Below are 24,765 nucleotides of genomic sequence, written 5' to 3' on the forward strand. Positions count from 1 at the left end.
CACCGCCCATTTTCAGCAAAGATCTATGCGATCTAATCAGAGGCGAAGTGTTAGAAGTAAGTGGTTTAAAAATAACAGACGATTTAATGAATTGGATTGCCGACAATGACGAGCGCCAGAGGTGAATTAAATCAGGTTAATTCTGTTTCAGGGAAATTCCCGAAAGTCCTTTTTGTGAATACGGTTTTATGACTTTCCAATTAATATTTTGCCGCTTTAATACGAAACGCGAGTGTTTGTTTGAAGCTCCTGGCACCTCTTACTGACGTTGACGTCCCTCTATTTATATTTCAATTAATATTTTTCCTTCTCGGAGGCATTTACTTATTTTATGATCTGCTGACATTAACGTGCTTTTAAAATTGTACGAATGCCAACAAACGGCGTTATTTCTTATTAGTCCAGAAAAACTTCCAACCCCATTACGTGCTCGATTCAGACTTAAAAATCTTCGCTTCTCCCTTATTTGCCCCAACGGAGTGACAGCTGCCGCCAAATGGCGTCATTATATTAGCTCTTCATCTGTCGATACGCGAAGTTCCAATAATATTTTGTATAAGGCGACATGCCGCGCCAAAGTCGTAACGTTAAACAAAATAGTTGTTTCCGAACTTGTCGGGAAGTTCTGGAGCAATTCGAAGCCTACAAAAATCCATTAGACAGAAACTATATAGCTATAAATTCGCAATAATTGTTAAGTCAGTTCAGTAAACGTTAAAACTGGAACATATATAACGTACATATCTATAACGTACACAGTTTTAACGTACATACCCTGAGTATTTTAGTTATATTATTGTTTTATAAATGCGTATTGCATAGAAATATCAATTTTATTTTGAACGTTATATCCTGTACGTTTTAATGAAACATAGATTATATGCATCATATAACGTACACATTGATAATATACACTGTTATAATGCACATGTTTTTTTTTTGACAACCAAACAATATCTACGTTATACCATGTTGTACGTTACAAGTTGTACGTTAAAAAAATCATTTTATTATATCATGACAAAGACCAATACTGTGAACATAGTATACTGTAATGCTATATTCTAAAATTCACTGTCCATAGAACTATCTTTTAGTTCCCGATATTCACAAAAAAATATTTACTTTGATTTTTTCCGTCCGCTCCTTCTCAAAAAAAATAACAGTTATTCAATCTTCGTGAGAAACAGGATAGCGATGCCGCGGGCAACAATACTCGGTAAAGAAAACAAGTATCCCGGAAAAGCAAAACAATATCAACCGGCGACGGCATCTTGGAGGGAAAACAAACAAATATCTCGCGAAAAAAGGAGTCCCGGGCTCGGGGCAGTGAAAGGGATTAAAAAAATAATGCGCGTGGTGGATTATGTAAAGCAAGCCGTGGTTTGTGTTGTTTTAAGTGAAAGTTTTCGTTGTTTTATATCCAGCGATATAAACGAGCGGAACCGTGAATATTCAAAGGTTTTTTTCTGCGGAACTATGAAAAGGGCGCACAAAATAATCACCGCTCTCGAGATTTTTCATTAAACTGGAACGTTATAACGTACAGATTTAAACGTACAGGATATAACGTACGTGTTATATTGTCCCCTGTACGTTTTATAGTTTATAGTGAAATAAACGTAGCTGTAATGTTATAAATAAAATTGTTTGTTTAAAAAAATTGTACGTTAAATGTATATGTTAAATATATGTTTACAGCATAGAATAACGACAATTTTAAAATTACTCACTAGCACTATTAGTACTGTACGTTTCGCTAGAGTGTACGTTAAATAAGTTCGTTAAAATAACGTACTGCTTGACACTATTAAAATTGTATACTTTAGAGGGGTGTACATTAAATGTGAACATTAAATTCCTCTTTAGTGAAATATAAATGAACTCCTACTACTACATATAGTGTAATTGAAAAAAATACCTTACTGATTCAAACAAGTTTTTTAGAAAAAATCCAATGGCCTCAGATCAGGTACACTAGTTGGTCGTCGAACTTTTGTAATTTCTGTCCTCAATAAGTTCTCAAAAAATGCTGAACTACCTTTCGGGAATTTTTCGCCAGAGGGGGACGTTCCACAGCGACAACCGCGTCATAACGTCAAATTTATTGCTCCGTTTCCTCGCAGAACTAGTAGTGCGGGATCCGCCAACATTTAAAAACCGTGGGTCGTTCCTCGCGCGCACCCGGGCTATATTTCAGAGCGAATAAAAATAAAATAAAAATAAATTTAAAAAGTATAATAGAATACGTATCCCGTGAATTCGCACATTTTTCCTTCTCTCCACGGTTCGCGTTTCCTTTGAAATTATCATAAAATATTCACTTGGGAAACTGTATTACCGGGGATATGAGTTACAGCGACGCCGGATCCCATAAATCAATGTTTTGGGAATACTAGTCTTACACCGGTGGATTGGAAGCTCCTCGACCCGAAAGGAAACGCACGTGAGCAGCAGCGGGACTTTTATTCGATGGACCGGATTAATCCGGAAAGGGACCGTATCGAATTCCTCGCGACGATTCTTGTTCTGGAAATACCCGAAAATGTTTTAGAATTGCTTATGTTTACCATAAATAGTTGCTGAATCCAGAAAAATACTTATTTCTGCATGTATGCCATTCCAAACTGTTAAATTTTGAGAACCACTGGAATGGACTTATTCATCCCAAATTGATTTGTAAAGGCGAGTATTTTATGCAGAAATCCATTACTACTTTTTAAAATAAAATTTAATTAAGAAAAAGTTTTGGAACTACTGACCGAACAATGTTCGGGATAAAATTTCAAGAATTAGAAATTATTATTTCATTTAAACATTTTTTTTCCGAAGATTTAGGCATTTTTAATGACAATAACTGTTCTAAAAGAGATGCTCAATAAGTTTTGGAACCACTGTTAAAATTACGTATAATAAAGGCGAGATTTTACATTACCATTTTTTAAAAAATCTGTAAGTAGAAACATAAAACGCACTTTACAGCATAAACATTTTTGGAATCACTGACATAATGAGTAGTATTTCAGATATTTACAATCAATTCAATATAAAATGAAGAAAGCAAGCAGTTTTAAACGATCTTGTAACTGTTTTAGATACAATTGAACTTTACCACAAAGAAAGTTTGGGAACTACTGACTTTAACCATATTTGTTGGTATATTCCAATTACTACTTTATTTTGAACTGGACTAAGAAAGAAAATATAATTTTTTAAAGACGCTTACAACCACTCACAGCATTAAATGTACTTTATCTCATAAAAACTTTTGAGAACCTCTTATTTCAGGCATTTTAAATAACTATTGCCTCTCTGGAATTCTCCAAGTCTGGACGAAATATTTCAGGTAGTTTAAATTATTTAATTTTAAGTTTGTCTCGAGAAGTATACAATTTCAAAACGGCATGAATAAAAGTTTGAGAATCACTGGTCTAGACTGTAAATCATTTCTAAAGGTATGCATTTTTTTAATGAAATCTTTGACAATCCTAAAACTCACTGAGGAAAGTTTGTGAACTGCTGACATAAACCATGTACATATCAGTAATTTATATATTTAAAATTACCATTTTTTTTAAACCTATATATTAAAAGCACTAGACATTTTCGGAGCCTTTAACTTTTCTAAAAATCAATTAAAATTCACAAAGGGGCAAACATTTTTGAACCACTGGTTTACACTGTATTTTATTACCATTACTTTAAATCACCACTAGCTGGATTAGCCACTCACCTACGCGCACTGTACGACAAAGCACCATGTTGGCAACGCTGGAGATTTTATCAAGGCAAGCCAAAAAGTTTTGGAACCGCTGAAAATTTAAAAAATTCCCGTCACTGTGACATTCCCGCTGGTAAAGCGTTTTTGTTGAAACCTGTTACTATTCTAAAAACGCTTCCTTCTAGCAGTGCTGCCCCCTGCAGTCCCTGCCCCCGCAATTACTCTCAGCGCCGTCATGTGCGAAGCGCAGCCGGAACTTTAGAAAACAGTTTATGCGGAAGTAACCACTTGTATGCCTAATATACTCGTTTAATCTGGAGCTCTTAAGAAACTACGAACTCCGGTTGCTCGAGCAGAATGCGGCCGGTCTCTCGTTCTTTTTTGGTCGCGGCGGCGGCGGCGGGATGTTCTCTCCCTTAAATCGAGTTGTAATTCGTACAAACTGCGCTGGTGGGCATGACAACCGGAAAGCGGGAACTTGCAGAATGCATTATTAAGTTTTAGGGAATTTTTACATTTCTGGGAGCGGTATTAATTGCGCCCGAGGAGATGGCGGGGTGCGGAGGCGGCAACGTGACGCAATTAAGGTGAACGCGACTCCCGGGCGTCATTTAAGCGTCAAATCGGTTAAATAAGCTCCGAGGGAAGGTTATTTACTAGAAGGTGGATGTATAAATAGATTTATTACGTTTTCCTGAGCAATTCGGCGCGGGACAGGAAAGCGTAAGGGATGACGAAGGGACTCGTACATTTTTTAAAACAACAATAATTACATTGTTTGGCGCCCAACGTTGGGCGCCAAACTATTCTCAGCTATTTTGAAGTGAAAATTATGAAATGGCGAGCGACAGCTCTTATAGCGAAAAAATTAAAGAAATGGTTACAGTTCCTTGGTGGCAATGGAGAATAAATAAGTTAAATATATATACCTGTATTCTCGTTACTTATCATTTTTTAAAAAACCTTGACTCTAGGATGGAAAGGACGAAATCTGGAACGGAAACAGCAAAAAATTTTTTTCTCAACATCGATCTTTGCAAGAAACGGGACATAAAACCCTTTCAAAAATATATTAAATATGATATTAGAGCCCACCCATCGCGCCATAAAACCGTAGTCGTCGTAAAAGGACACCTCCACATCAACGGCCCATAAAGGACCACCTGCCTGCTCCGCTCCTTCACAATTGAATCAGACACAGATCCGGGTTTAATTCATGCATGGCAGCCCGGGATTTTTCTGATTTATAGTGGCGGCCAACGAGGCAGAAGTTATAGGGGCAATTGGACCATATGAGACCGCATCGGGCTCCCAACTAAATCAGATTAAAAAACATCAAATGGAGTATATGCAAGTCGGGGGGATATTTATGTGCTTTTTAAGTCGATTCGACAAAATGCTTTTTGCGTGCGAGGACGCCATTATTGTCGACGGCGACGGACGACGGTTCCGGGACGGCCATTTTTCCGAGAGGGTTTTATTGGAGGGCGTTTAATTTTCTTTCGCTGTTCGCTGTCGGGGTGGGTTTTATAACCTCACCTAAGGGACGGCGACGGAAAAAATTCGAAAGTAAAGGCTTGCAATTTAACGCTCAATTTACAATTTTATGGTCACCCCTTCCGAGATGGAGCCCATTAAAATGCGCTAAATTCGGTAATAAAGATCAAAAATAGCAACTCACCAATGACGTACATGTATCCAGACACCATGTGTGTGTAAAAATTCGGGGCATCCGAGGAAACTTCACATTTATATCGGCCTGTTACTTCTGGTTGAACGTTTCTCAATACCACCTCGTTTGGAGTACTTTTGCTCAACTGAAAATAATAAACATATTTAATCGTTTATTTCTCTAACAAACGGAATCTTTTCGGCCTCAAAACTACTCTCATGTGACTTCGTACATAAATATATCACATTAACTACAGCATGACCAAATTCAGATTGTCCGACAGTTTCTGATGCGCAGTGGCAACGTTACTACACCAGTACCGGAGCTCATCCTGCACCTCGCGAGCAAGATAAGTTTGGTCGAGCTATACCTTTGGTACAAGGCATTTATCAAATTCAGAATAAATTTAAAATTTTAATGATCTGAATTTGAACTGTAAAAAACACCCAATATACTGATATCTTTTTGAGCCTGTACATACACTTTTGATGATGGAACATCAAAACGACGGATTCGTTTGAATACCGCCGAAAAAAGAGAATTCCCCCAAGGACGGCGGCGCGCCGCTCGCCTTTTTTTTATATTCCCCGCAAAAGTTACAGGACCTAGCCTAACCCAATCTCCCGTTTTATCAAAGGTTACCCCGAATTAGCTCCCAGAACTCACATCCACGTCTATCCCGGGCAAAGGAAACACTTGCGTGTTCGGCAGCTCCTTGGGGATGTATCTGTAAAACTCCTTACCGCCCTTGTACCATTTCACTGTGTACAGAGGCTCCCCCTCGAGGTCATATTTGCACTGGAGTGTCACTGTATCCATAATCCGGGCGGCGGGGGGAATGGTTACGGAGACGTCTTTCAACGCCTCGACCCCTGGAACAAAGACAACGATTCAACGCTGGTGGAAAGCAAAATTTTCACACAAATTAATTGACAGTAAAATTGGTACGTTATATCAAAAGTGCGCTTTAACACTAAATAAGTTATACAATGTACGTTTTAACCTGTACGTTATATTTTAAACACTAATTTTATTCGCACTGGGAGAATTGCCATATACTATTCACAATAAATATCTTTGAACGACTACTAAATAATGTGTACGTTATATACGTCTTACCCTGCACGTTATATTTTCCTGGTGGTCATATTTGATTTTGATTTATATCTACAATGTATTCAGATCTTTTTAGGTTGGCCTTTTCCACGTTATGTTTACCAAGTGTACGTTATATGTACGTTACACTCGTGTACGCCGTACGTTATATTTTCGCGATTTATTTTATTCACTCTCAAAGAAACGATATGAATTAACCATGATAATTACCAGAGAAATTGGTACATCATCCTTTTTAAACTGTGCGTTATATCTGAGCGTACGTTGTACGTTATACATGAATGTGTTTAATAAGTTATAAAGTTGTTAGGTAAAGTTTCAGAGTAGTTGAGATGACTTTTCGAGTACAATTTATGATTGCAGAAGTATTCTAAACTATAATATTTTAGGAACATCATTATTTTACAGTTGAGGAGGAAGTGTTCCAACACAAAAATCTCAAATTAAAATACAAATTACAGTATCCCCAGGGGACTCTCACAGTGTACAAAATTCATCTTATCGCGCCTGAAACTTTCAAACTTTTAAATTAAGTTAAACTTTTTACAAACCATTATCTTTTTCGGTGTTCGTTATCGCGGGAATCTATTAGCTGGGCAGAAAGTGTTTACGGAATATCCGCCATGTCGCTAAATTCATAATTTTATTATATCGAAGGCGAAAATTTCGACATACGCAAACTTTTTACTCACAAATAATATATAAATGATAAAATACGTTTAAACATCGACTGTCTCCAGTTCTTAGGATATCCAGGCGACTGTGTTTTTGCGGGAATCAGATGAATGTAAGTCGGGTGGCGAACAGGTTGACAGCCGAATCCATTTGCCGGGTTACCTGACCTAGTTCCGGGCGCTCTTTATTTGTATAAATGACCACCGGAAGCGTAACGGTAAAGTACTTGGAAATGTGTCGTGCTAGCAGACTTCCCGAGTTAAAAATAACGGTATTTGTCTCCATTGCCATAAGAAAACAAGAATAATGTCTAGAGGATTAACTCTACGAGGATTTTCTGCCGCTCATTAAATTATGACAGTCGCTCTAGTTAAATTGTGGCTTAGCTTGGAAGCCGAAGTCTTATGTGGTGGAAGCAATAGCGTGTTAATGTTCTATAGACTGCTGAGAGGAAGTTAAATAAATAATTAAGCAAGACTCGCAAGCAGGGTGGGTATTTATTGAAGTGGAACAATGTTACCCTTGAGAAATTCCATTCCTACCTTTAAAATCGTCCCGCGCGTTCTTTGATGTTACCGTATAAAGCGATATAATTAGCATGGTCGCCAGACAACCATTAGCAAAGTTTTACGTAGACCATCGCCGCCTAACTGTCGGTTAATTCTCCAACTGCGAGCGTTCGCAGGAACTGTAGGGGTGACTCCTGCGAAATCCTGCATAATAACTCTCCTGACAATTACGTGTATTAAGGTAGTAAAAGTTAAGGAATGCCGCCGATCTCGAGCTCGTTTAATCGTTATCCTCCGGTTCGAAGGACCAAAATTTACGGAAATCTGTTTCGAGCCGCTGGTATTGGAAATTGAATTAACAGAAAGCACACGGCCTCAACACTTACATCTTCTTTAATTACACCGAAGGTGAAACAGCGGCGCCTTGGACTTTTTCGGGGGATAACGGCGTTCCAGTTCCCTTCCACCGCACCATAAACCCAAGGCGGGTCCCCTAAATGCTTGTTTAGTATCCCACGGTAGGAAGGATAACGCCAGAACACCCATCCTGGGAATACTCTTAACCGGTGGTCATTAAAGCGGGCCCGGCGTTACCGGCAGCAACTAATATGTGTTCGCTCTTGTTATTACTTAATTCCTTCGGCATTTATTGCTAATTGTTATACTTATTATGCTCGCACCGGGCTTGCTCTCCCCCGTAATGGCGGGTGCTAACTGCGGTCCCTTCTGGGAGAGGATGGAGGTATCAGGGACGGCGGGCAAAGATTGGAGAACGCCAAATACACGCAACAATAACGTGTTTCACAAAAAAATAACATTAATAGTATGGAAAAAAAGTATTTTTATACAGATGTTACTTATTAAAGAAAAAAATTACATTTTCCATTCATATCACGAACAACATTAGACGTCAAATTTATGATTCGTAAATGACAAAAGTGCTCTTCACATTTATACATTTTTTACATTTTAAAATTCTAGAACTCAGTTTTTTTATTGTTTAGTAGAATCACAAATAACTTTTATTATTACCATTATTATTTTCTGGGATGTATTAGAAACATTAATAAAATTTTAAGTCTCTCAGAGCATACACTGAGTGTTTCGGAGCTGTTTCATTTTCTACTTCTTGCCGTGGATTGGAAACATGGACGAAATATCTGGCCTCATCCGAAGACTAATAATTCGATAGACGGATTTTGATAAAAGCGCTCTATCTAACTTGTCAAAACACGAGCAATATTACCGATCCCCCGGAGTGTCCGATCGTAAACAAGTTCGGAGCGCGATAGTCGGAAATCATCTGGAGCATATGAAACGCGAGGGAGAGGCCATCAAAGAATTCTTCCGCCGTACCAACTTACGATTAGTTTCGGCAGCTCCGGGGAATATATGTAGTTTGGGAAGTTTTTATTTTTATAACCGCTCGGTTTTTATCCGGAGTCGCGGGGGACCGCGACGGTCTCAATCTGAATATGTTTTCTATTGCATCATATTATCGGTTTTTCTTTTAAAACGCCTATCGCGGCTTTTATACGATCCCTTTGTGCGTCGGCTTGGGATTTCCTCGACATATTCGACGAGAGTATCATCTCCCTCCCATTTTCACTTAGAATATGCCCGCTAAGAGGCCATATAGAATCATACCAGCATAAAAAGATGAAATAGAAGGAGAGATTACTTTTACAGAGAGTGTAAATTTAGGCGGGGGTCGATTCTTTTAAGGGAAAAACTATAAAATCTTGTCTACGCCGTTACTGGGCGCTTTATGTTAAATAATAATGAGCAAAAAAATTCAATCATCCCTCGTACAATCTCTGAGTCGATCACCCAGACATTACCTCCTACGGAGCTCAAAGTGGGATAGGCTTATCGACGTGAATCCCATCGACGTTGATAACATTGGGCTTCTTGATGGAATTCCCGATTTGCTCTAAGTAAGTAAACGCCAATCAAAATCAGCTTATAGATGAAATTTTTTTCGAGTGGCGAGATAACGTCGAGAAATAGGGAGCGGAGATAGACGAACAGGAAATTAAATTTTTGTTTCGGGGCAGAAATTCTAATTGTAATGCTTGAGCTAATCCACTGAGTGTTTTGTGTGAGGCAGACGCAGGGGAATGGTCAATATTGACTTAATTCTTTATTACATAAGGATATTTGCACAAATAGCGCAACTTTGTTGATCTATTCAACATTTCAGGAGTTAACAATCCTGGAAATATTTCATATAGCTATCTGCGAAGAATTGGTACAACGCAAACACTTTACACAGTATCTGACGTCTAATTTTCCTTAATACAGTCTGCTACTAATATTTTTTATTACCATCGACAGAAGTCTTTACTTATATTTTATCAAACTTCTTCTACAAACAGTTCCTCGACTAACCTGACAAATAACACAATATCTTCCAATAAAAACAAAGCCAAATAAAATTATGGCCTTGCCTATGACAGTAGACATAAGAAACGTCTCTCGAACGGAAATTATTATTTACCGAGACACTTTCACGCCACATTCTGATATAAAAGACAATTGAAATATATTTATCGACGGAGTCATAAAATAAAATCTCCCAAAGAGGCTGTAAAACACTTCCAGTGATGCCGATAGTAGGTCAGATATTCCCCCAAGGTTTGCTCGGCAACGTATTCAACAGTCTGTAATGTGTTTCTTTATATATATACACACACACACCTCTACTATTAAAAGTTATTCTCTTACTCGACTTACGTACCGTATTTTCGAGGGAAATTTATTGTTCCGTGTGGTATTCAGAAGTTTATTTACAGGTGCTGTCACAAATTAATCCGTGGAACAATGGCGAACTGTAAATACTAGCGCTTGAAAGGCGGCGATGTCAGGAATACGGAACCCGTGGGCTCGCTGATGTGGAACGGAAGGGGTTGGCAAATATGTGAGATTGTTCCCAAATACCCGTATTTAATCGACAATATTCCCAACCAAACGGATAGCTCGCTAGGCAACCGAAACAAAAATTTGTGCGTTTTGTGCGAGGAAATCAAACAAAATTGTAATGGTACGTTAAACGCGTGTACGTTCAATACCTAAACGTCATATATGTTGCTCATATTTGATAAATTTAATGTTTACTAAAAATATTTTAAATTGTCTGTAAAACCTCCACATGACATCTGAGTTTTTCTTAAACTGAGCATCAAATAAAACGTTCAATGATTCGGAATGTATTGGGTATTTAAACATGTAAAACTATATCTGAATATTCATTTCCAACCAAACGAAAAGCTTGTTACACCAAGTAAATGAAATGTTGTACTTTATACACACGCAAATCAAATAAAATGTACATTATAACCAAATGCGTACGTTAAATGTACGTACGTTAAATATGTAAACGTTATGTCTAAGTTTCACTGTACTTTGGCTTCCAACAGTAACAAATTTTGATTTTTAAGAGTCTTAGACTAAATATAAAACTTGCATATAACGTACAGGCTCCGTTAAATGTGTGTACGTTATATACAATTTCCACTGTACTTTCGCTTTCAGCGTTAATAAATTTTGTTTCTGTTAAAATTATCCTAAAATTTATGTAAATATAACGTTCACATTTTTCCCAAAACGTTCATTTGATATAACGTACCAATGATCTGGAACGGAGCGGGTCCTCAGCTATGCGGAATTGTTTCAATCACCAGTAACTATTCTCAGCTAAATGAAAAACATTTTACACGAAAAAAAAACGAAAATAACTTTATAACCAATCGTGTGCGTTAAATATACATATGTATGTTGCGATAGGTTTTATTGTACTTTAGCATCCAATAATGACTTTGGTTTCTACCAAAGATCTCTTACAATTTATGTGTAATAAAATTTGTATATAACGTTCATAAAATGTGGATCTGATTAACGTACTAAATTTAAAGCGCTAATAAATACGTTATAGGGATTTTAGCGAATACAAATTAAGCGCACATTAAAATGTCACATCTTTTGAGTGTGTTGATTCCAAAGAGGTGTAAATATACCCTGAAGGTATTCCAGTACGCTCGCTCCACCCAAACTTCTCCTGAACGTACAGAAAACTCATACAAAATTACTTAAGAGCGCCCCGAGTATGTTTTCAAAGGATTTACATCTATAATCAACTTTTAACACTCCCCACCCTTTACGAATACAGAGTAAACTGTTTTGTGAAGTTAAAGATAATCCCAGTTACTTACTTAGTACGTTTTATCCGTCAGTGTGGAGGAGCAAGGGGTAGCCTGCCTGCCAAACGGGCGAGTCAGGTTCGTCGTGAATTAGTCGCACAATTTATACACATGCGAGCGCGTAGAATCCACAGAAATTAGGAACGTGGGTGTGCCGCGCGGCGTCGGCTATTTAGTTAACCGCGTATAATTGGGCACAATGAGCTATTCATGCTGTTACAATTAAACTTCAACTTTGTATGTGTCGCCTAATTTAACAGGTAATTAGCTGTTTCCACGGGACAGGCCGGCGATTTATCTGGCTTTACTTTCAAGCCGTCGGATTTGCCAACCGGGGAAACCGCAGAAGGAAGGTTTTTACTAACCTTTTGGATCAGTACAGTTTGCTACGTTGTACCAGTTTAAGAAAATAGTATAGGATTATAAACCTGCATCGGTGATAATGAACTCCTGAAAATTCCTTTAGTTAACCTTAAAATTGAGAAACTCTGCAGTACATATTACTAAAACCCAACGATGTAACAGTATGTAAAGAACGAGACATTGAATATTTGCGTCCTTGTCGTGCGGACTAAGCACGAAACGACTTCCAGTAAAGCCGTGCTTTGTCACAAAGTTGGAAATTTTTATGGCGCAACCGGGTGCTGCCGAGAATTAATTCAAGGTAATTTCGGCATAAAATTTTACAACGCTGTTGGGTATTAAGAAACAGGCTCTATTAATCAATAGTTTACCTTCTAGCGGCGGATTCCTTGAAATGCTTTATTGTCTGAGTGGATATTAAATTTATTGCTGACATCGCCATATATCATACAATGTTCTAATCCGTAACTACATGTTATATCCACGGAATTGACCGGGTTACTTCAATTCGTATCGTCTTGAGACGTTTGAGGGAAATTGTGGATTTATTTCATCGACCCTAATCCAAAATTACTCCTTTCTTACCAGCTGAAATCTCGCCTAATATATACGTTACTTCAGAGTGTACGTTAAAATAATATGCGTTATATGGAAGTAGATATTTAACGTCTATAACATATTTTTCTTGTCAAAAGCCTAGTATATTTATTATCTATACACATACAAATAATTCCTTTTGTAAACGTTCTTTATAAGAATGTACGTTATACATCATTTAAGGTGTCAATTATATTTTTTACTTATTGCATTAATTATGTAAGAAATGTAACTTCGTTTTCGAATGCAGTAAATCTTTCATTTTAAATCAATATTCCAATTTTTCTCACAAAGAACTTTTGTACGTTAAAACATGTACGTTATATGGAAGCGTGAATTTAACGTGTCAGCGTCATTGTTATCAATTGTGAATGAAATTTAACTGCAGTTTTGAATCTATTAAGGCTTGTTTCAAATACGTAATATATTTTCTATAAAATTTTGTTCACAGATATAATTCTACACATTCTAACAACGTTTTGTGTCAAACCGCGGTTCACTGCTTCAATACAGCTGGCAAAGGGCCCTTGTAAAATTATCTATAGGTGTTCCCCTGCAATTTCCTTTTTGGATTTTTCTGCACAAACAATCCAATTAATCATATTATCCCCGGAAAGCGCTAGCGGGCGAGCCATCGATACAGGAGCATAATAATAAATTTATCGCATTATACATTTCGTATCCCCCTTTTCGCAATTCGTCTCGTAGTGTATTCGGGTAATAAATTCTGAAATGGAAAAAAGGCACATTTCCGAATGTAATGTAAACCAATATTTGTGCTCGGAGTAATAAAGTATCTAAAAGGGAGTATTCCAGGCAATATTGCTAAATCTACAGACAAATACGGTTACATTTGTTGCTCACGCTGCTCCCGACAAAGACGTATCGGAACGTATTTATCATTATTTCAAATTCGCTGCAAACGTGGGATGCTTGCATGCAAAAATGTATGTGGCGGGATGTCAAATTATAGTGAACAAATGCGCTGCGGCTTCGCGACAATTCCTCCTCGGTCCCCGACAAATACAATTTTCTTTTAAAAGCATTTTTCAGTTTTTACTACTCTTTCGATTCAGCATCACTTTTTTACGCTTCAAAAAAACATCGAACAATTAAAATTAAGAAGCCTAAGCGTTATAATAATATGTACGTTAAAACAGCGCACGTTAAACGCTTGTACGTTATGTAAGTTTAAAGTACCGAGTTTAAGTAATTGTTTTAGGTTTTTTTAATGTGCTTTCGAGTCGAGCAATAAACCTCTGATACTTCCTGACATTTACCACCGTCCCTATTTTGTATTCGATGGCTCGACCCCCATTTTTTATTTAGCAATTTTCCCTTCGTCGTAGAGAGGCCGTTCCGGCCGCAACAAACTCCGGAATCCGATATCCGAATAAACAAACAAATGATAGGCCATGGAAACGAACCGTCACGTCCCCCAAGTAAGAAACAAAAGACTCCAACCTCATTTTATCAGATCAGATTATAAATGCAAACGGCCCGAGCACTACCATAAAACTAATTTATGCCCGCCAAAGGTCGGAATCACCCCGAAAAAAAAAACCGCTTCGTTTTATTGCCGGGCCCTTGTGTTATACATGTTCGCGCTTGCCACGGGCTTTAACTACGGCGCGTCGGCCGGAGTCAGCTTTTTATCCGGCGTTCTCGCAATCTGGGGGCATAGGGGAAATCCAGTTGTTTACGATGGGAAAAGGTGGCGCGGGTAAATGAGAAAATGTTAACTCCGAACGCAGGTGGCCCCGTCGACGTGAAAAATGGGATCTTTCAATCTACAATGGGCGTTAAGAGCGTGATAATACGCCACCCCCTCCCCACATATCCAGAAACGCGATATTCGTTATTACATTTTGTGGCACAGCACTTTTACTGTTACAGAAACACCTAGTTTTTCTAGGCGTATGCGTCATCTGTACGTTATAAGGGGTTGTACGTGTACGTTAAATCAGGTTTAATTTTAAGCTCATAATACAGAGCTAGACTTTGTGCACCTTGTAGACTTTGTATATTTTATGTACGTTGTGAAGAAATGTACGTTTTAACATGTACGTTAAATCCAAATTGTACTTAATGTTCCCTTAAAAATACAACGTTAAACTCTTTAACGTTAAATACGTTAATCTTAAGCACAACACGCGCTTTTTAAATGTGGGAACCATAGAAGAAAATGTAATATTTATTTTACTCGTATTTTGAAGAATTATACGTTATATCTGTGCACGTTAAACGTAAATTTCGCTTTACGTTGTAACGTACAACATACTACCAGTGAAAGTAGATATTTTTATCTTTGATTCGTGCCTTACGAGCACGAAAACTGATGTGAGCTGCACACCTACAAGCAATCCACTAAAATCCGGCCCCTTCTGGTGGAAAAAAAGCGGAACAACTGCGAGTGTTGTCTCCTCATTAATTTCAATTCGGATCCAGGCGGCTTCGAAACTTCGTAATAATTTATATTAATGGATTTATTTTCATGGGGAGTAATTATTATTAGAGCTTAATGAAATTTCCCCAGACTTGCGGCTCACGATCCTGGCTAGGAGCGGCTTATGGAATTCAATTTCCGGTATTAGAATTTGTTAGACGTTTTCGGACAGTTGCATCCTCTGGGAATTGCCAAGGAGAAATCTCAGACGGGACATATAAGTTGGCCGTGCTTATGCTATTCCTAACGAAATTAATGAACCTGAGTGAAACGGATTAGCCCGACGCTGAAGGAACGTCGCTGGATGATTTATTTATCCAGAGACTGGGTCTCTTGCTAATAGTCGGGACGCATGTGCGTATTATTCGACAACGCGTTTCTAATAAGACAACTTCTGCTTCTTCTACACGAAGAGATACACTTTTTCCAAAGTAACTCTAACTATTGCGTCACCAATAGAGTAACGTATAAACGTTAAAGCATAAGTAAAACGTTCGTGTGACCAGACCTTAACAGTAAAACCTAATTTTGCCTAAACTTGAACAAAGATATCTCTGCTATGATCCAAGACAAAATCGGGAACTGTTTATAAGTGTACTTTAAAAAAAAGAATGAAATAAAAACAAAGAGTTGCGAAATAGAACAAAGGAACATTAAGTTCAAGGATAAAAGGTGTTAGATATGCCAGAAGACTTCTTTGGCTTTTTTTGTTGACACTGTACATATTAGAACACACAAACAAGTAACCTGATAATTATGTCGGTGTGTAACACCGAGAATGTCACTCACGACACGTGTTTTTTTTCTTCGGCTTCCTCTAAGTGTGAACGACGGCACATCTGGCCTAGATCAACAAGACGAAAAAAACGGAAGAACCTTTAAAGCGTTACAAGCGATAGTCTGATTAGAAACCAAGTAGTTTTTTCACAAAGCGACCCATGTCGATACAATTACTCTTGCAGTCACGGAACACCTTTGACCGCGATATATTTAAGGATACCTGGGGCTTTTCTTCGGAGGCAGATGTCGCGTAGGATCTTGGCAACTTACCCAACCGGATGTACCGCGTTCGTTTCTAGCTGACCAAATAAAATAGTTTTGCGTTAATGAAGACGAAGGAACAGCCGGATTTAGCGCGATGCCCGGGTGCTTGTGAGTCATTGAGTAACTTTGTCTCCGTTTTGATTACTTCCTGCAAAATGTCGTATCAGAAATGGGTACGTGGGTGAGGTGTCGCCAAAATAAGTGCAGCAAAGTGCGTAGTTCAAAACAGTACAGCTTCAATACAAAGCGATCACAAATGAAATAATCACATTAATATAGACCCAATTATGATAAACCAATATTTAATAATTCTGTTGTGTTGAAATTTGAATTATCAGATCGTTAATAATTGGGATAGACAAAATAAAAACAATAGACGTATTTATTACAAAATTACGGTGTGCCATGGGGGTTTACGTGGTGTGTAATTAATTTTTAATTGATTAATTGTGAATTCAGGTCAGTATATCAGTCACTGATTATTGGCAATAAAAATAGTTAATTATTATACAATGGGTTGTCAATTAGCAGTCGAGATAATTTAATAATGACGATTTATTTATAGCTTTAAATGTAAATTATCAAAAGTAATAAATCCCAAATGTATAGGAAAAACCCATACGTTTTATACAATTTACCAAAAAATGTATAGGATGTAAAAAGAAAACACTTCGAAACGTTTGAACATATTTAAATCCTGTTCAATTGATGATTTAGGGTAAGCATGAAAATATGCCAAAACATTGACGATGTTACGGGATAGGTATAGAGAGCTATTATATCATTCGAAAGAGAACAAAATTGTTCATCAAGTTGCGCAAAAATATACAGGGTGTTCTATTAAAAAAAGATAAAATGGTTTAAAGTTGTCTAAATTCGGCATTAAATTTCTACCACCCTGTATGAAACTAAGTCATTTTCAAATTATGGCAGGGAAGCTTAGGGTTTTAGTTATGTCCCCTGTAAATTTTATCGCTCTAACTTTATTATTGTAAAATACACATCTTTTTGAATTAGATAGTGCCTTTTGCCTTTTTTGAAAAAAAATAAATATATCAAAAACGGTTAACTTTAAGAATAGGGAACCTTTATAAAAGTTCACCTAAAAATTGACGTAGAATCTAAAATTGCAATAATATACAGGGTGTTTCATTTAAAATAACGAAAATGACGTCAACTCCCGGTATATCCGGAAGCGTTAGGTGGACGCCACTATTTTATTTGAGTTTTTTGCCCAAATTTTCAAAATTAAAATCGAATGTCTCGTCATCGTGGACAACCTATTTACATTTATTTTGCACAATGTTACAATAAATTTTACACAAACAACCTGCTTTATTTGCTCGGAATCCAAATTCACATTTCATCGAATTTTCTAAAATAATAATTACCAAACACATAAACAGACGCAGGCTATATTTTCGGTCCCAAGCAAATAACGCTGTCGACAAGTTATGAAATTTTAATTTTGTATCTGTTGGCGTGAGGCTCATTTAAAAATATTTCAACGGACTAATAACGTGAACGAAATTTATGAATATTATCACCTAATTCCCAGTCACGTATACAATTGCAATTTGTTTGGTTTTATTGGACATAAACAGAAATGGAAAAAATCGTTCTCGTAACAATTCATCGTACGTATAAAATTACAAAATTATTTAATAAAAAAAGCTCGATTCAATTCCCAAATTTGTACCAAAGTAACTTAACTAGTCCAATTTATTTTCCACAAGAAAGCTACTTCTGAATCATGTCCCATTCTCTCCGGACACCTTGTATAACAGCTTCATAACATTAAAAGTAACAAGCGGGGAATACATTTTTTCATCACCAAAATAACTCTTCCCCGAATTAATTTTTTCCTCCAACTCCCGGCTATAATAAACGCTATTCGCTTTGCGACATAAAAAATACCTTATTTATACGCTCCCATCAATTCCTCGCTCGGGCGTATGAATTACGCGAATCCCGGCATCCCGCTGCGCTCTCGAAACCGCCAATGTTTTCCGGAGAATGCGTAACTACCTCCAAGAAAATTACCAACTCCATTTGTGTAATAGCTCTTGCTCAACTTGTTCCGAACGTATTAGCGCTACCATGCATGACAACAACCGAATGGGACTTGGGGGGTGTAAATCTTCCAAAGTGCCTTCTGAAGGCCGTGGAACTCCCAAACTGCCTCCTGGCATTGGAACAACTCCCAGAGATGGTAAGTAGATAATAACTGTGTGCTGCACACTTGAAGTTGGTCGGAGAGGCTGGACATGACTTAGATGGGAGATCTTGGCGAAGTTACGCGGGAAAATTGACTATACAGATTGAAAGTGAAGGGAAGTATGGTAATGGAGAAAGCGGAACTGAAGCAATAAGAAAATGGTAGGAATGGAATGATAATTGTAAGTTACTTCGATTCTTAGTTTGAATTTCGTCGCACTTCTCTTCAACAATGTCATCATCCTCCTATAAAATTTTTTAGAGAACTGTCTTCGCTAAATCTTCAAAAACATACTTTCTTTTCGCTGGTATTTCTATTCTTAGATTTTAAACTTACTTTTGTTGTGTTTATCGTCTGAGTCTAGAGAGTTTTCTTTTTTTTCCAAATATTCTGTCTCTAATGTCACTAATTTCCTCCAACTTCAACTTGAGGGCTTTTTTCCTTAATTATTTCAATCATCAATAGTTGCTGTTATTAATTGATTTTTACGAATTCTTTTACTCAGTATCCTAAGTTCCATTCAGTTACGCTATGTCAGTGGCGGATTAGTTGCCGAAAATTAAAACTGAATTTCAGTTTCGCAGGCATCTATATTGACAGGCGAGGCCGTAAGGGAATAGTCCGGATGAGAGCAAGGAAACAAAAATTCCGAGTTATCTGATAGATAAAGAGTTGATGTTATTTCCGGATAAATCGGAATCGAAAAAGGAATACGGATAACAAATCCTAATGGGATATTTGCTCCAATAAAACTAGGCGGTAACTGAATTGGCGGCAGCTATTCTGGGAGATGGGGTATATATTAAGATCCACAGACACTAGGAGAATAGACGTTACGTATAGTACTTGTTTTTGTTGTGAGTGCAAGTTTGTAACATCAAGAGAATAGTAAATTATCACTGTCTCTAATATATACGTTATATCCAACTGTGTACGTTAAATGAGTGTACGTTAAATGCGTGTACGTTAAACGCGTGTACGTTAAATGGGTGTACGTTAAATATGTAGTACAGTAACGAAATAATTTAACGACGAAGATTGGAAAAATTAAAAGATAATCAATACTGATTATGTGTAAGGCTAACAACCCCAGAGCCCTCAGCAGTGCAATCCATACAACGGGAGTGCCAAAGTGCGAATAAAAATCGTAATCCCACGAGAAATTACCCCGGCCGTGCGCTAGGGCGAGCTCTAGGAACGGAATGCTCCGCATATTTCAGGAGTTTGCTTTATGATGTCCATTGTTTAACCGGTGTAAAATAGTAGATATATACGTGTCGGCGGAGCACAAAGGGCTCTACGGCTCCCAGGACGGACCTTGCCGCAATCTGCCCCTTATCTCGGCGTCCGCCCGACTGCTTATGTGCCCCGCCGGTTGACCATTGTTCAACAGATCGACAAGTTAACGAGCCCAGCCGGACGGGCCCCAATTATAGGAGCCGCACGGAGAGGGCGCCACCGGCTAATTCTCTTAATCAGGACAGCCGCCGGATAACGTCTTTGTGGGGTTAGTGCTGTTGTTTGCGTTTTATCTCCGTTCGGGGGACATGCTGGTAAGGGGCAGCGGTGGTTTTGGCGTTGGCCACCACACCTCTGCGGTTTCCAGACAGAAAGGTGGCTTAGCGGTTAATGTGTTTTATGAAGAATTAAAATTTCATGCGAGTTTTCTTAACTCAAAAGCATTTTTCTCGAAAGATAAAGGGACTCGGTTGGAGGAACAGTTGGAGTTCCATTTTCAGGGTTCACATCGTGCCTGGCTCTGGCTATAATCGGGTCGAAAATTATTCAATTACGGATTCGCAGGGAAGCGCTACAACGTCGCCTCCCCGACAGAAAGAAAGGAAAAAGTAGCTGTCGCTATTTAGGGTGATGGAGCGTCGGGGCGTAAGAGAGGTGACGCCTGAGACTGACTATGCATAACTAAACCGAAGGAGGCGTCGAACGCGTCCCGACGCCGTCGAGCGCATCAATTTTAAGAACAGGTGAGGAATTGATTTAAAGGCAACGAGTGACGCGAAAATTGGCCATACGGAGAACGGAGCGAGTACGCGTCGCCGATCAAATTTGCTTCCAACTTGCACAATGAGAAAAATGCCAGATATAATCGTGTTTTGCTTACTTCGATGGTGTTGGGGAAATAATTTATACCCTCGGGGTGGCATAACTCATCTTGATTTGAATTTCGCCGTAATTGAAAGGTTGCAGAACACCGTGGAAGAAGGAGAGGGGGGAATTCATGAATATGTTGAATTAGGAAGAGAAAAATGACAAAGCTTCTACTAATTTTGCATATAACGTACACTCATATAACGTACACAGCCCTGTGCTTTAACGTACATTTTACGCGACCGACGTAAATGTCTTTGTAACGGACCGAGCTCGTCCAGATTTAAAGCAGTCCCACATAATCATGTTAAAACCGACGACGATCTTGGCTTTTCTTTGACACCAAGTTTTCTTTTGTCGGATCCTTTTTGTCCCTCGCCTTTTGCCTTTCATTAATCCACCCCGGGACCTCCTTTCGCCAAGTTCTCGCCACCCTTTCACGTCATGTGCATAAAGGGCGTTTTCATAAAAAATTAAGTCGTCCCTGGCCCAGGTCAGTGTGCAGCAGCGCACTTTATTCCGGGAACCGCGCCGCCTTTGTAATATTTTGTGCATTCGGATTAAAGGTCTTACCTCTGCGAGAATTTATTTAGTGAATTAAAGCGGAGTAGGTCGCAAAGGGGAAGAAAAATGTTAATCCTTTTGTAATTGCAAGGGCCGTACGGGTCGTAGACGTTCCGGATACACCGGGTTTCTATTTTCGAGTAAGGTAGGTACGTCTCTAATAAAACGAGTACGGTATTAACACAGAATTACAAAATTGCTGCAGGCAGTAACTATTTCGTGCAGCTTTTCCATTGTTCTTTGACTGAAAGCAACTTTATCATTATATTACTTTGTGTGAAACGCGCCCTTTCACAGAATTATGCTGTACTGGTTCAAAGTGTTGGAAGTTTTAAATTAAAAGAATCACAAACTCCTTAATAAAATGAGAAAACGTTGAAAATCTGTAAATGATTAATTAAATCGTATTTATTTTAATTGTTTCAAAGTCAAAGACAACTGGAATTGGATGTACACTAAGAAATAATAGCAGTCAGACCAAATACTGTGTACGTTATATCCCAGCATATACGTTAAATACCAAAGCTTAATGTATGCCTAAAGTATGTGTTCGACTGACGTAAAATTTATGTAGAACTCAATATTACAACTGTATACAGTAAAACTTGCATATAAAGTGCATACGTTTAACGTACATATGTAGTTATAATGTACATAAAATTTGATTTCCGCTAGCTTTATTTTGAATATGCATTTAAATTTTGTAATTTAATATTGCTTTAAATTATCTACCCAATACAGTAAAACTCGTATATAACGTACAAGCATTTAACGTACCTATTCTATTATAACAGATTTTCTTTACGTTCATATTGATTATAATTGTCTCAACGTTAAATACAATTGAAATTTGACGTCCACGTATGCCACGGCCTGGTGTACATTAAATACGTGTACGTTAAATGTAAGTTTAACGTACGTCTAAAAAATGTTGCAAGTCTTTACAACTTCATATACAGTCAAACTTGTATATAAAGTACGTACTTTTAACGTGCCTATTTTGTTATAACGTACATATTTGATTCTAGCGTAAATTTTAACGTACATATTGGTTTTAACATCACCGTGAAACGCAGATAATATCTGTTATATCCCGACATGTACGTTAAATATAAGAACTTTATACGCAGGTTTTACTTATAACTAAAGTACTGACTGAGCATAATTTATGTAGAAATCATTATGGAACTAACCAAACTATGATGTATGTGTAGACTCAAAATATCTGGGAGGCAGCTTATGCATTTTTAATTCAACACAAACCTAAACTCGGATTTAATTAAATCCCAACTGAATCATTATAAATTTTGCGGAGATCACATTAATTACGAACATACGCTCGAATTGGTTATTTATTATAAAGCGGACATTATCAGATTTGTCGGCTTGTTAGTGTCAACGTTAAATTCATATATGTATATCATCGAAAGTCCATGTATCACACTCTAAAAGACTGACAGATTTGTTCGATATGTCCGTTCCTACATGCTCGGTTGCATCAATGGGAATTTGCTTAAAGTTGCAAAGCTACAAACGGTTGCAGAGTGTTGCAGGCATCAGGAAAAAGATACAAATGAATAATATTTATATTTACTTTTTTTTGGGTAAGAAAAGGCTGTACTGTTATATACCTATTAAGCCATGTGGGAGAGATATACCGTTTCTGCGTCGACCCTTCGACATTCCCCTGCAAACATGGCAAAAGTATGTGTGTTAAATGAGCATCCCAAACCGCAGCGGGGACACGGGCAGGACTTATTTAAACAAGGGATGACCTGGGAGTCGAGTAGGTAAGCAGGAATTCGCAGAAAATGGGGGGGCGTCCTGGGGAAGTCGGGAATCCGTATAAATTTCTGGGAAATTTCGGCATATCGTTAGCCAGCGTAAAAGGTACTCGAAAAGGCAGGATGGAGGTCGGATGTGTGGATCGCGCAGGAAAATTGGGGCTGGATTAAATATGAGTGCTGTTTGAAATGCTTTTTTAATTTATTCTTCAGCCGTCGACCCTCGGGATCCTCACGTCGTATCGACGTCAATATGTGACGTAAAAATTGTATTACACAAACATTATTCAACGTCAATATTAGAGAAAGTTATACCAAGTATACTAGACGTGAGATGATTAGCTTTTGTCTATAGATGGTCATAAAAAGGCGAAAAAACGACGTATTATAAATTTATTTGGCGCGATAAAAACATTTTTTTCCACAAGCTTTATTTCATTTGAACTCAACTATTATTACTAGATATGTAATATACTATTTATAATAATAGATACAAGATGATCAACTTTCGTCTAAATGTGGTCATAGAAAGACGGAAAAGTTTTATTATAAGTCTATAGTAAACAATTTCGATTTGCATTTACTTAATTCAGTCTTATTTTTGTTGTAAGTATTCGTCGACTCCCGACGTTCCTAACAATTCTACGTTTTGTCGAGTCAATATTCGTCATAAAAATTGTATTGCACTGAGTCTATATATGGTCATGAAAAGACTAAAAAACGACAAATCAATTCAATCATGTTTTTGTCTAATATACAGCTTATTAACCGTTTAGTCCAATCAATCTGTCGCGGCCTAATGTTAAATTTACAAAAAATACCACCTGTTTTTTCCTGTGGTGCGTAAACGGCGAAGTTAACCTAAAAAATTCATAACAGTAAAAAAAACGGTTTTTCGCTAATAAAACAAAAACTTGAACTCCAATTGAAAAAAGTTAAATGAGAAAGTTGTAGCTATTTAAAAAACCTATCGATTCGTATTTTTAAATATATCGATTGCTATATTACTTTTCGAAATATATCGAAAAAACCGTCAAAATTCGACTTTTTTTGTTTTTGTTGTATCTCTTGCAAATTAAGGTTCTGAAACTTGTTAATTGTTGTAAATGCAGCCATCGGCAAGCAAAACAAGTGACTTTTTTAAATTAAAAAATATTAAAAATTTTTCGAGATATCGATTTTTCGAAAAAAAGGTCATCTCGACGGCTCTTCTTGCTCGACGAATAATCGTAGAGAAAAGAATGTGGGCTCATTTTTTTCCTTAATAATTGTACTTTCATGGTAAAAAAAGGTAATAACGATTTTATTCATTTCAAATGCCCAAAAATGACTGAAAAAAGTAAAAATGTTTTGTTCGCGTTTTTTAAATTCGCATAAAAATGCCAGCAATCGATTCCTGTAATAGATATTATCGAGAAATGAAAATCGAAAAAGATATTCAAGAAAAACGCTACCAAAAAATTTTTACTTTTTTCGGTCATTTTTGGACACTTGAAATGAATAAAATCGTTATCACTATTTTTTACCATGAAAGTTCAACTCTTAAGGCAAAAATGAGCCCTGATTCTTTCTAGTTGTTTCTCTACAACTATTCGCTGAGCAAGAAGAGCCGACTTTCGAAATGACCTTTTTTCGAAAAATCGACATAACTCGAAAAAAGGCACTTTTTCTGCTACATTTACAAGTAACAAGTTTCAAAACCTTAATGTACAAGAGATACGGCAAAAACAAAAAAGTCGATTTTTGACGGT

General features: G+C 37.5%; 1 protein-coding gene across 1 annotated transcript in view; it reads right to left on the reverse strand.

Annotated features, from left to right (window-relative positions):
- Positions 1 to 24,765, reverse strand: part of LOC108907343 — a 138,704-nt gene that overhangs the window by 38,102 nt on the left and 75,837 nt on the right. The window contains exons 2-3 of the mRNA XM_018711023.1: positions 6,060 to 6,265; positions 5,403 to 5,538 (exon numbers count right to left, since the gene is read on the reverse strand). Coding sequence (XP_018566539.1) covers positions 5,403 to 5,538; positions 6,060 to 6,265 — 342 coding nt within the window. The remainder of the gene's footprint in view (positions 1 to 5,402; positions 5,539 to 6,059; positions 6,266 to 24,765) is intronic.

Source organism: Anoplophora glabripennis, unplaced genomic scaffold (assembly GCF_000390285.2).
Source record: "Anoplophora glabripennis isolate ALB-LARVAE unplaced genomic scaffold, Agla_2.0 scaffold1, whole genome shotgun sequence".
In the NCBI taxonomy this organism is placed as follows: Eukaryota; Metazoa; Arthropoda; class Insecta; order Coleoptera; family Cerambycidae; genus Anoplophora; species Anoplophora glabripennis.